This window comes from Diabrotica virgifera, chromosome 6 (genome assembly GCF_917563875.1).
Source record: "Diabrotica virgifera virgifera chromosome 6, PGI_DIABVI_V3a".
Lineage (NCBI taxonomy): Eukaryota > Metazoa > Arthropoda > Insecta > Coleoptera > Chrysomelidae > Diabrotica > Diabrotica virgifera.
In genome coordinates, this window is record NC_065448.1 from 230,000,049 (window position 1) to 230,013,933 (window position 13,885).

At 31.9% G+C, this 13,885-nt stretch overlaps 1 protein-coding gene across 2 annotated transcripts; it reads right to left on the reverse strand.

Annotated features, from left to right (window-relative positions):
• Positions 1-251: 251 nt before the first annotated feature.
• LOC114329198 (uncharacterized) lies at positions 252-8,565 on the reverse strand. 2 transcript variants are annotated; one of them, XM_050653817.1, is made up of 5 exons: positions 6,444-8,565; positions 5,991-6,091; positions 5,539-5,638; positions 5,130-5,230; positions 252-4,455 (listed from the first exon to the last, which is right to left on the reverse strand). In XM_050653817.1, exon 5 carries the CDS (start codon positions 4,306-4,308, stop codon positions 448-450), a length of 3,861 nt encoding a protein of 1,286 aa, XP_050509774.1. In that variant the 5' UTR covers positions 4,309-4,455; positions 5,130-5,230; positions 5,539-5,638; positions 5,991-6,091; positions 6,444-8,565; the 3' UTR covers positions 252-447. The 2 variants fall into 2 exon arrangements, with proteins under 2 accessions (XP_050509774.1, XP_050509775.1); XM_050653818.1 differs by lacking the exon at positions 5,539-5,638.
• Positions 8,566-13,885: the final 5,320 nt, after the last annotated feature.

Here is a 13,885-nt window from a genome sequence, read left to right on the forward strand (position 1 = left end):
GCAGTATAGTGACTCATCGCATATCGTTGTTGGAAAATTTAAACTTTCATGCATATTATACAAATGTTGTATATTTTTTGCAACAGAATTTTTGTACAGATACTAGTTTATGTGGTCCGTTTGAAGCTATTACTGCGTTTTGTGAAATTTCTCCAGCAGATACTTTGTTAAGCCATGCTATGAGAGAATATGTATATTATTATAAAATTAAAGTTGTAAATGACTTAAATAACTTTATTTGTTAATAAATATTATGTATTTAAACACTTGTGTTTTATTTTCGTAATATATTTACAAAAGGATAATGAAAAAATAATATTGTACAATAGTCATTTTATTAAATATTACTGAGGAAAAGTGATTGTGTCTTTTCACCAGCCATACATATTTTTAATATCCAAGTAAATGCCCTCAGCGTCTTAAAGCGATTATATTTTTGCTAAAAAATTAAGGTATATCACAATGCCCCCAGGGAAGCGTCTTAAAGGATTCTGGTATTAAATATCGTTTATCATCATAAGGACTTAGGGCCGTTTTTGTTTGCTCTATGCTGAATACTGAATGTTGATATGACCGAATACACCTTTGGTTTGTGCTTTTAATTTTGTATTCTTTTAAACAATTTTCAAAATCTTCAAATGTGATTATATTTTTGACTACATTATATTTTACACCTTTTGCTTTTTTGGTTATACCTAAATTTTGAATACCACAATCAATTTGTTCCTTGTTTAGTTTCAGTTTTAAACGTTCTCTCTCATTTTCTCTCTCTTCATCAGTTGTTTGTAATTTAAATGTATACATTTTTGATCTTAGACCAATAAAATGTGTAATAATTTTTCCATTAGCTTCATCCTTCATTAGACCGGGGATTTTTTTATTTAACCGTTCTATCATGTACGGGTTATTTTCCGAATAGTCAGATGTATCGAATTTACAGTTGTGTGCCTTTAAAACCTCCTTATATGCATCTAAACACTGTAATTCATATATAAAGCTATCTGTATCCATGTACAATAACATACAATTTTCTTCTCCCATCGTTGGAAGCATGAAGGAGTAATGAAAATCATACATACATAATTTTGATATGTCTAGGATTGCTGCACCTATATACAAAGGTTTATTAAAGCACACCACTGATTTGGTTAGTTCGATGGCCACTAGGTTTTCACTAAAGATAGTACGACTGTGAAACCGAATACTTGCAATCAAGTTTTTGGCTCCATACCTTCCATTCCAATTTTTACATATTTTTACAGTTCTATGCCTCCTTATATTCTCCATGGTCTTACCGAACACAGCATTATTCATCATTTTATAGAGATTTTTCTCAAAACTGCTCTTAGATGCAGCCCGTAAGTTAGTATTTAACTCAATATAGGGTCGCAGCCATGCAGATTGATTAAATTTCAAAACTTTATGTATTTTAGTTAAAATTAATCCGTTGGATAAAGCCTGCTTTAAATTTCTATAATGAATAATATATTTTGACTTATTAAAAAGAGTTGGCAATAATTTTGGTAGTTTTGAACCGGGAGGAATGCGGTGTTCGGCAGCAAATGGAAAATCTTTATGTTTGTCGTGTAATTCACGTGGATACTCTAAGTCAACTTGAAAGAAATAGCCCTCCTTCGCAGCATTCGGAATTGACATAATATCAATATGACCCTTGGGAAGTTTAGTGGATTTAGATGCAACACCAAATTTGGTTACATCTTCAATCCACTTAAATCCTCCAAAAGGTAAATATTCACTCATAGCCCAACCATATAGATTATTTACATCTAAATACATGATGTACTTAGAGGGCTGTGTGGGGTCATATGTCGACATGTACTTATTGTTAGCTTCCGAAAATCGGTTACTACACACAGATATTCCGCCTCTTATGCCTTTTTCAATAAACAAAATCATATCCACATCTTTTAATAACTCTAATCTACATTTTGTATACCTAAGCATACAGTCCCATGTATAACCTGGTATGGTATAATACCACGCAGGATCTAAATGGTACGTATCCCTACATTTTTGTCTAAATTGTTCAAATACATCAGCCAGAAGCAAAATATCTGTTTTTAAGTACAAATCGCTATACTGTCCCAAATTTTTACATTCAAATGTAGACCAAACTTTCTGCGCATGAGCATACTTCTGTTCGCTAATATGTTCATCACATAATTTATTATAAAAATGACTAATTGTAGGTAAAGAAGTTTCCTCTAATTTTTCCAAACTATCAACATAATCATAGCAAAATACTCCTTTGCAAGTTAATAAGTTAAATGCATTATCATCTAAACTGTAAAATTCTTGTTTTAAAATCTTCTTCTCTGAAGTATCTAAAAGTGATGCTAATTCATCGAGTGAAGTTCCCATAAATCTCATAGTATCGATAAATCTTAGTCTAATTTTATGCTCATCTGAATGTAGAGTAAAAGAAATATATTTTTCTTTATTAATAGGAAGTAAGCTCAGGTGCCCATGTTTGCATAAATCGATAATCATGAAATGTGAGTCATATCCACTAAAATTATGAAAGGCTACTGGCACAACAAACACCTTTCTGAAGTTTAAATTGCATGCTTGGTGTGCAAATCCTCTTATCTCTCCGGTAAAATGATCATGATCTACCACAATTATATCTGTAGCTAAAAAGCGTTTCTCACAAATATGACAGGCAGTTGCCTCACTTGTACTAGGCTTTGTAACCATAGGTACAATTGATTTTATTTTAGAATTGACAAATTTGGATATTTCAGCCATTTCTTTTGCAAACCACTCCATGCAATTTTCACCTCTGTAGCTTCGAAAATATGATAAGCTGTCATCGTAAGCACAGTTAAAGTAATAGCCTGCACTATAAGGTACATGCTTTTGGTATTTTGCTGTTCTGCTCAGTTTTACATTAGAATCTGTAAAATTATGTAACTGACATTCAAAATCAGCATATATAATAAAGGGAGTGGTTTGTTTGTATGTGAAATTTCTAAAAGCAACATGATCGTATTTGGGAACAGTCATTTTACATTTGTTTATGTCTCTGCAGAACTCTTCGTGCTCCGCAAGTTTATTCCCGCTGGAAAAATAATTCATGCAGCGATCACAAATATATTTTTTATGTTCGTTCTTGCTTAACTGAGAACTTACCAACCTAGACATATCTTTAATCCAGCAATAATGATATTTTATTTCAATATTTTCATCGTCACTAGGAGGAGCGTCGTAATCATTTAACTTTGGAAAATATTTATCCTGAATTAGAAGCAAATTTACATGTCTATCAAGCTTGTTTTGTGTAAGTCTAGCAGGTACTACTTCGTAAAATTGTTTTTCCTTAATTTGATTTAATTCCAAAGCATAAACATTCACTGATATAGTATTTATTTTTTCAAATTTTGTAATATGACTTAAAGGCATTGGAGCTTCCAAGTCCTCCGTTTTCAACGCAGTACTGTAATATGGATATGCCGACGTACGTTCTGTATTTATTTTAGCAGGATAAAGAGAGCTAATAATCGCCCAATAAAAACAATTTTGATCATAATTTTTGATATTTATACATGCTCGACGCTTTTGAATTTGCTCAGGAAGTTTAATGTACGATGATCCGTTCCCAATTTCGACTTTATTGATGTTAACTTCTAATGAGATTACTTTAGAGAGAGCGGCACCTGAATCTTTTTCTGCAAACTCAGACATTTTTTTAAAAATTTTATCTTTGACATTTTCGCTAAACCAAATGTGTAAATCGGTTGAATAACTATCTATAATGACATTTTTAGTGCTAAAATGCATCAAATCTAAACTCTCACTGTCACCTGTCTTTTTAATAAATTCTCCCCACAAAGTAGTGTTGACTTTAAGTACTCTATTATATTTCAAAAGAGTTTTAACTTTTTGTCTAAATACCGCAAAAGCATCATCCAAAAACGGTCCTACATCCTTATGATATAAATTTATTATAACCCCTGTCTTAATCCGGCTTGCAAAACTTGAAGCGACATTTTCCCATTTTACTCTATTACGTAATTTTGAATTAAGTCCTAGACCAACATGTCTATTAAAATTTAAAATTATTCTTCGAAAATGTTTAAAATGTCCTACGTTTGACTGTAATTTTCTAGCAGTTCCTACAGGTAATCTTTTAGCTTTAATTAAATTATTACATTTGTAAATGTGTGCATTTAATCGCTTTAACCACACTTTAGCATCAATTGAAGTAAATTTATCAAAAATTATTTTGCGTAGTCTTTTAATAGTTAATAATAGATTATCCGACTGCTTAACTATTTCCTTAATCATTTTAATATATGTATGGCTTATAAAAAAAAAAAAACAAAATCACTTACCCTCTTTTTTATTTTAAGTTTCAACGATTTTGAATTTGGCTGCTGGATGTTCGTTTCCACTGCAATGGATGAAACCTTGCTTATTTGTTGCTAAATCCACCTAAAACAATAACAATTTGCTATACTAAAATTCACTCTCTTCGAAAAAATAAAAAAAAATGTATTGCTAGTGCGATTTTCGAAACCGCTGTAGAAAACACAAAAAAAAGACAAAAAACATATCTAATAGGAGGCTCTCTAATAGAAATATGTTGTAAAATTTCGATGCAAAATTCGGAGCAAAACTCTCAATAACAACTTGCTATACTAAAATCGAAAAATAGAAAAAAAATGTATTGCTATTACGATTTTCGAACCTGCTGCTTAAGTATTTAAACCCTGCTTATCTTTGCTAAATCCACCTAAAACAATAACAACTTGCTATACTAAAATTCACTCTCTTCGAAAAAATCGAGAAAAAAAAATGCATTGCTAGTGCGATTTTCGAACCGCTGTAGAAAACACAAAAAAAGACAAAAAACATATCTAAGAGGAGGCTCTCTAATAGAAATATGTTGTAAAATTTCGATGCAAAAAATATAATTCGGAGCAAAACTCTCAATAACAACTTGCTATACTAAAATTAACTCTCTTTGAAAATAGAACGACAAAAATCGAGAAATAGAAAAAAAAAATGCACTATTGAGATTTTCGAACCCGCTGATTAAGTATTTTACTATATTATATGTATGGTTAAAAAAAAAAAAAAAAAAAAAAAAAAACAAAATCACTTACCCTCTTTTTTTATTCTAAGTTTGAACGATTTTGAATTTGGCTGCTGGATGTTCGTTTCCACTGCAATGGATGAAACCTTGCTTATTTCTTGCTAAATCCACCTAAAACAATAACAATTTGCTATACTAAAATTCACTCTCTTCGAAAAAATCGAGAAAACAAACAAAAAGACAAAAAACATATCTAATAGGAGGCTCTTTAATAGAAATATGTTGTAAAATTTCGATGCAAAAAATGTAATTCGAAGCAAAACTCTCAATAACAACTTCCTATACTAAAATTAACTCTCTTTGAAAATAGAACGAAAAAAAATCGAGAAAAAAAAAAATGCATCGCTAGTGCGATTTTCGAACCCGCTGCGTATTTCACTATATTATATGCATGGTTTACAAAAAACAAAATCACTTACCCTCTTTTTTATTCTAAGTTTCAACGATTTTGAATTTGGCTGCTGGATGTTCGTTTCCACTGCAATGGATGAAACCTTGCTTATTTCTTGCTAAATCCACCTAAAACAATAACAATTTGCTATACTAAAATTCACTCTCTTCGAAAAAATTGAGAAAAAAAAATGCATTGCTAGTGCGATTTTCGAAACCGCTGTAGAAAACACAAAAAAAGACAAAAAACATATCTAATAGGAGGCTCTCTAATAGAAATATGTTGTAAAATTTCGATGCAAAAAATGTAATTCGGAGCAAAACTCTCAAAAACAACTTGCTATACTAAAATTCACTCTCTTTAAAAAATAGAACGAAAAAAATCGAGAAATAGAAAAAAAAATGCACTATTGAGATTTTGGAACTCGCTGCGTATTTCACTATATTATATGTATGGTTTACAAAAAACAACATCACTTACCCTCTTTTTTTATTCTAAGTTTCAACGATTTCGAATTTGACTGTTGTATGTTCGTTTCCACTGCAATGGATGAAACCTTGCTTATTTTTTGCTAAATCCACCTAAAACAATAACAACTTGCTATACTAAAATTCGATCTCTTCGAAAAAATCGAAAAAAAAATGCATTGCTAGTGCGATTTTCGAACCCGCTGCAGAAAACACAAAAAAGACCAAAAACATATCTAATAGGATGCTCTCTAATAGAAACATGTTGTAAAATTTCGAAGCAAAAAATGTAATTCAGAGCAAAACTCTCAATAACAACTTGCTATACTAAAATTCACTCTCTTTAAAAATAGAACGAAAAAAATCGAGAAATAGAAAAAAAAAAGCATCGCTATTGAGATTTTCGAACTCGCTGCTTAAGTATTTCACTATTATATGTATGGCTTATAAAAACAACATCGCTTACCTTCTTTTTTTATTCTAAGTTTCAACGATTTTGAATTTGACTGTTGGATGTTCGTTTCCACTACAATGGATGAAACCTTGCTTATTTTTTGCTAAATCCACCTAAAACAATAACAACTTGCTATACTAAAATTCACTCTCTTCGAAAATAAAATGAAAAAATCGAGAAAAAATGCATTTCTTGTGTGAGATTTATATAAAATATATCTAAAATAAAGGTCTCTAATAGAAAAAAATTTCGGGAAATGTTGAAGGGCGCGGAAGTAGAGGTTGCTCACTTACTCGATGGACGGATCAAATACAGAAAGCCTGTGGAAAAACATTCTCTGAATCTATATGAGGGAAGCTCAGGACAGAAGCAGATGGAAAGAGATAGTTGCGCTCGTATTATAGGGAATCACGACACTCAGCAATGAGGAAACGACTGAGGAGGAGGAGGAATAGAAAAAAGTTGCAAAATTTTAAAGCAAAAGTCTTTTAGAGTAATTCGATTAAGAAAATTATATATACACAAGTTACAAATAAGCAAACATAGATCTAATATGTATGAATAAAATCGAAATTACTAAAAATTTGGGATTCTAACCTGCTGCAACGCTACGAAGCACTAGATAAAACAGAAACCAAAAGACACATCATTTATTTTTGCTATACAAAATTTCACTCTCTTTGAAGTGGATCAAAGAATGTCAGATGATATTTCTGAGAAAGACAGAAACAAGTTGGCTAACAGGTTTATTTAGTAGAATTATGGAAGTTGGACAAAGCCAGACGAATGGAGAAGCACTGTATTTATTAAAAAGAGACAACAATGTACAAAGAGCAATATAACTATCACATATGGGCAATTGATAGACGGATACGTGAAAATCAGTTCGGCTTCAGGAACAAAGAAGCAAACTCTCATATATAAGAAGCAAAAAATATTGAGAAATACTAGAAAAATAAAACCGAAAAAATATATATCTAAGAGACAGTCACAAAAGTATTTTAGTTTAATTTTATTGAAGAATGGCATATAACACGGTAAGAATATAAATTAAAAATCAGAATAAAGTAAAAATAGTACTCACCTTACTGCTATGTTGACTGCAATATGACAAATGTACTTAACTGCCTCGAAAACTCGAATACAATATTTTTCCCTGCTTTTCTCGTTTTTATATCAAAGTCCAGTAATTATATTGATGGGTCTTTAATTACTGTATTTTCTCCATCAATTTGTGACGTATTTTTTAAATTACCTTCTAATTGCTTTGCTATTAAGCAAAGTTTATAATATTTTTCCATATATCATTTAGCTATTAAATAAAATTAAATAAAGTTTCTAATATAATATATCTTTCCATATTAGCAGTGGCGTATCTACGAGGAAGGGAAATTTCATTTTTCTATGTCATTTTATTCTGTTAAATAATCACGTGAACCAATAGGACTGAAAATACTAAAGCCTTTTTACATGCTGTTGTATTTCATTTTTTTATTGAACCAATAGGAGTTCGATTTTTTACTTGTGTATATATAATTTTCACAATCGAATTAGTCTAAAAGACTTTTGCTTTGAAAATTTGCAATCTTTTTCTATTAAATATCTTCCTTCTAGATTTTTTTTGTCTTTGTCAACTCAGTCGAAGTTCTTTTTCATATCGATGAATTCAATTTGTTTTATGTGTGGGATTTTATTTGAGATCATATTTAGAACGAATTATGGTAGATTCCTTCAACGTAATATCTGTGTCAAGACAAATTGGAATAAAAATAGCGAATTGGAATAAAAATGGTGAATTTAAATAAAAATGGACTAAAAATGGCGTCATCTAGCGGCTAATAGGTATGGTAGATTTCTTCAACGTAATGTCAAGGAAAATTGGATCAAAAATGGCGAATTTAAATAAAAATACTGAAATGGAATAAAAATGGCGAATTGGAATAAGAATGGCGGATTGGTGGCGCCATCTAGTGGAAAATAACTATGGTAGATTCCATCGCTGTGACGTCAGCATCTTTCTCACTCTTACTCATTGGAAAGGTACTTCTCTCTCTAACACATTGATTTCCCTATCTTGATAGTCATACCGGCTTTGATTATCTACTCAAGTAACTAAAGCAAGTTGGACGGAGACAAAGAAAAAAGAAAATAGTACGAAAACAGCAATGGAAGAAGACACTACCGAAAACCGAAGAGAGAAAGAAATACTCACTGTCGGTGCGGACGCCTGCAGCGTACTTAATAGTAACAGTAATGTTAAGGTGATTAATTATTATTATGGCGACGGCGTCCGCATTGAGGGTGAAAATAGTAATAGTTATAGGTACAATAAGAGAAATGATGATTTTTTTATGAGAACATTTGATAATTTTGATTTTGTTTTTAATAGTGACGTAGACTTTAATTTTAAGAATAGGGGTAAAGATAATAGAATTGTAAAGGTAGGTCAGAAAAACGAGCAAACTGCAATAATAAACCAAGACATAACTCCTCATACTTGTAATGTTAGGGAAAGTCAGGGCAATAATAGAGCAAGGAGTATTGGAAAGGACCGTCATCATAGGTTGACCGCTGGGGGCACATCGGGGGATTTTCCCAGCTCTAGTCAAATTAACGCAAAAAATCAAAATACAAGTAATGCTGAAATAAAAAGTGGCCTCGATGGCGACATAGAGACTGAATGTACGGAAGAGACTAGAAAACAGGATAAAACAAACAAAAAGGTGAATAAGTACAACAGGAAAAAGAAAAATAAGAAAAGTGGAAAAATTTTAATTGGAACTTGGAATATAAGAACATTAGGAGAAATAGGAGAACTACAAAACCTTATTGAACAAATAAAAATCTACAAAATAGATATTTTAGCGTTGCAGGAAATGAGATGGAAGAACGAAATATCTGGGAATATGGAAAATATCTAATATGTCATGGTAATTCAAAAGGTGGACAAGGTGGGATGGGCTTCATAATAAGTGAAAGATACAAACATGCGGTAAAAAGCTTTACTAATATAAACGAAAGGATAGCTATTCTGAAAATGAAAGGCAAGTTCTTTGATATTAATTTCATTAATGTGCACGCACCTACAGAGGACAAAGAAGCAGAAGAAAAAGAAAATTTCTATGCCAGATTAGACCAAGAAGTGTCAAATATAAACAATTATAGCGTTAAAACACTTTTAGGAGATTTAAACGCAAAAATAGGAAGAGAGGAATTATATCAGGGAGCAATAGGTGCACATAGCCTGCACGAAATAAGTAATGACAACGGGCAAAGAATCATAGATTTTGCAACAGACAAAAAAATGGTGATAAGCAGTACAAAATTTCCACATAAAAATATCCACAAAGAAACATGGGTTTCTCCCGATATGAAAACAAGAAACCAGATCGACCACGTCTTAATAGGAGCAAGACATGCTTCAGACATTTCAGATGTGAGAAGTCATAGAGGGGCAAACAGCAGCTCCGATCACCACCTTGTGCTAATTAAATATAAACAAAAAATTACCGCCAAAGAAACAGAAGAAGGTGAAAAAAAGATCAAATACGCCTCAGATATATTGGCCTCTAATGAGGAAAACAGAGCAAGATATGAAACGAAAATAGAGAACATAATTGAACAGTATGATCAAGTAAATGAAAATCAGGTCAGAAATATCGAAGATAAATGGAGGGTCTTAAAAGAAGCAGTGATAACAGCTGCAAAAGAAGTAGTGGGGGAAAGCAAAGAACCTAGCCAAAAAAGATGGTATGACAAAGACTGCCAGAGACTAATGGAACAAAAAAACCAAGCTAGGCTTAAAATGCTGAACAACAGTACGGAAGAAACCAAAGAGGAATATACTACAAGAAGACGACAATTAAAAAAACATCTAAGATTTAAAAAGAGGAAACACAATAAAGATAAGATTGAAAGGCTAGAAGAATATGAACAAAAACGTGAAATAAAACTATTTTATAAGGAAATAAATCTTGAAAAAAAAGGTTTCCAATCAAGAACAAAATTGTGCAAAGATAAAAATGGGGACTTAATAGCAGACGAAAAAGGAGTGCTAAAACGGTGGAGAGAACATTTTAATGAACTGTTGAATAAACCAAATCAACGTTACGAAACAGAAGAGCTAAGATTAGTAGGAGAGATTGAAATAGACCAATATGCACCAACAGAAGCAGAAATAAAAGAGGTAATAAAAAAAATGAAAAATAACAAAGCCCCAGGATGCGACACAATAACTGTAGAAATGTTAAAATATGGAGGACATAGAATACAGAGTGAAATATCAAAGTTAATACTAGAAATATGGACCACAGAAATAATGCCGGAACAATGGAAAATTGCAGTGATATGCCCTATACATAAGAAGGGAGATAAGTTAGATTGCAATAATCATCGAGGAATATCACTACTAAATGTTGGATACAAAATATTTAGCAAAATATTGGAATTAAGACTAAATAATATAATGGAACAAACAACAGGGGATTATCAAGGAGGTTTCAGGAAAGGCAGGTCAACTATAGACCAAATATTTACAGTAAGGCAAACGCTGGAAAAATTCTACGAGCGGAATACCGAACTACATCATCTATTTGTAGATTTCAAACAAGCGTATGACTCAATAATTAGAAAGGAATTATATAGCGCAATGCAAGAGTTAAATGTACCAAAAAAACTAATCAGATTAGTAAAATTATGCCTAACCAACACCAAAGCAAAAGTAAGGATCCAAAATCAACTGTCCGATGAATTTAACATTAATGAAGGTCTAACACAAGGGGATGCACTGTCAACAACACTTTTTAATCTTGCGTTGGAACAAGTAATCAGGAAAACTCCTATAGATAGGGATGGTACAATATTTACAAAGCTCAATCAGATCGTTGCCTACGCAGATGATATAGACATAATCAGCTGGACATTAAAAGACCTAGAAAAAATTTATACATATTTTAAAGAAGCGGCACAGACTATGGGTCTAGAAGTTAATGTCTCAAAGACAAAGTACATGATAACAACTCGGGAAAAAGTACAAACGAAAGGCAACATATCTCTGAGCGGGCAAATATTTGAAAGAGTGGACCGTTTCAAATATTTAGGATCAACAATAACAGAAGGAAATAAAAACAGTGATGAGGTAACAGTAAGAATTTCGCTTGGAAACAAATGCTTCTACAGCCTACAAAATATCATAAAGTCAAAATCAGTATCGATTAATTCAAAAGTAAAAATATACACAACAATAATGAGACCTGTAGTAATGTATGCATCAGAAACATGGGCCTTGACTAGTGAACAAGAGGAACAACTTCTTAGATGGGAAAGAAAAATCTTAAGGAAAATATATGGTCCTATACAGGAGAATGGAGAATGGCGTATAAGAATGAACCACGAAATAAACAGAGTGTTTAACAGACCTACTATCACAAAAGAAATACGAAGTAAACGACTGAGTTGGTTAGGACACGTAGAAAGGATGGATGATAAGAGAAATACAAAAAAATTACTTAGAAAAGAATTAAATGGGAAAAGACCGAGAGGTAGGCCTAGAAATAGATGGATTGATGGTATTAACCAGGATTTGAAAGACCTAGGAATACGAGAATGGGAAAAACAAGCAAAGCAAAGAAAAACATGGGCAGCTATAGTCAAACAAGCAAAGCACACATAACGCCGAAAAGACCTCCTCAAAAAAAGAAACAAGATAGTAATATTTTAGATAAATATCGTTTAGAACTTTTGAGGAGTTATGCGTGTGGCTGGCCTCCACACCATGTAAAACTTTAGAGCCTAGAAACCCCAACGGGCGACCATGGCCCTCCATGGGCTGTCAGCGGTCACCGATGATGATGATGATATTTATTTAAGTATAACTTGTTACGTACGTAACAGTTGTTAAATCCACACACTCTTTTTTATTTATAAGTATCTTTCAATTCTGGATATCCCTTCTTGCTTATTAATACAACTACACCCCAGTAGGCTCTTTATTTTTGATCTAGCCCACTTTATAATATGATTTTAGTCCAAATTTTCAGTTTGAGGAATAGTGATTGATACCGTAAATATTCAAACACATTAATTTCTTCCACCCATGCAACCAACTCGCTACACATAAAAATTAAATTTATTAAAATGCGAGTTTTATGAAACGTCATGTCCAACGACACAGTCACATTTCTTATCATGCATGCAAATCTGAGATTTGCCGTGCTTTACGAGATTTATTCATGAAGACATAAACTCAATCAAAGTGGTTTCGATAAGTACTGTTATTTATTTTCAGCGAAAAGTATTTACGTGCTGTCGAGGATGTAATATTTAACAGTAACGCTATTGCTGCATTGTAGAGGTGAGCCGGTTCAATAGCAACGAACGCTCTAGAACTTTACCACGCAATCACGAAAAGGTTTTGTGGTCTACGCCGCAGTGTAGACCACAGTGTAGATTACAGCATATTTAAATAAAATAAAATCAAAATGTGATTACGTGTATATACTGTGTATATGTATAATTTTTTATACATATGTGTACATACATACATAAAAGATGTGGGTGTCGCAAGCACGGCTTAAACTGGTCAAAACTGTGTACTGGTTGCTACGGGTAAACTTTTGATAATACACTTGAAATTGAGCTAGTGAAGATTTAAACAATAATAATAATATTGATAGTATAATATATATTATGGCCAAACGTCACTAGTCATTCATTATTGTACTCATTTGACGCCATTTGCGGCAGTAAAGTAATACTTTATTGTACTGAAAGAAGAATTTTACTTTACCTGCCGCGATTAATCAAAATAAATTGAGATTGAATGTAAGTGGTCGATGGCAGTAATCGATTATTTATTTAAGGCTATGGGTACATAATTCGCAAATATTTTACGTGTATCCCTACTTTTTCTGTCTTTACACGGCAAATTACGTGTAGTAAAATTCACACTGGTATGGATATGTAAACATTACTAGAATGTCATTCTACTTGAAAATGTCATCATTAGTTTAAAGAGATGGGTTTTGAATGTTCTTGGATAACTGTTATTTTTATAATTGCAAATTATTAATTCAGTTAATAAAAGTGATAAGTTTTTCACTAACTATGTATTCAGTGATTGTAATAATTTATTTGTACAACAAAGACTCATACTCAATCGAGAAAAGAGGAAAAGTGTTAAAGTGATTTTTTAATAATATATTGTTATGGAACGCTTACAATTTTGAACACCTTTAACAACAAAATACTTGGATCACAGAATATATTATCCTGATGTATTCTCTGCTTGGATCTTTCACAAATAATACACAATAAATAACTTTTTATTAAGTTCACGTCTTAAATCAATTATTTATCAAATACACTATATAATATCAATATTATTTAATCAATAACTCAACATATTTCTGATGCAATCTCAAATATTTAAAATTGTCACTCATTGTCAGTGTCTG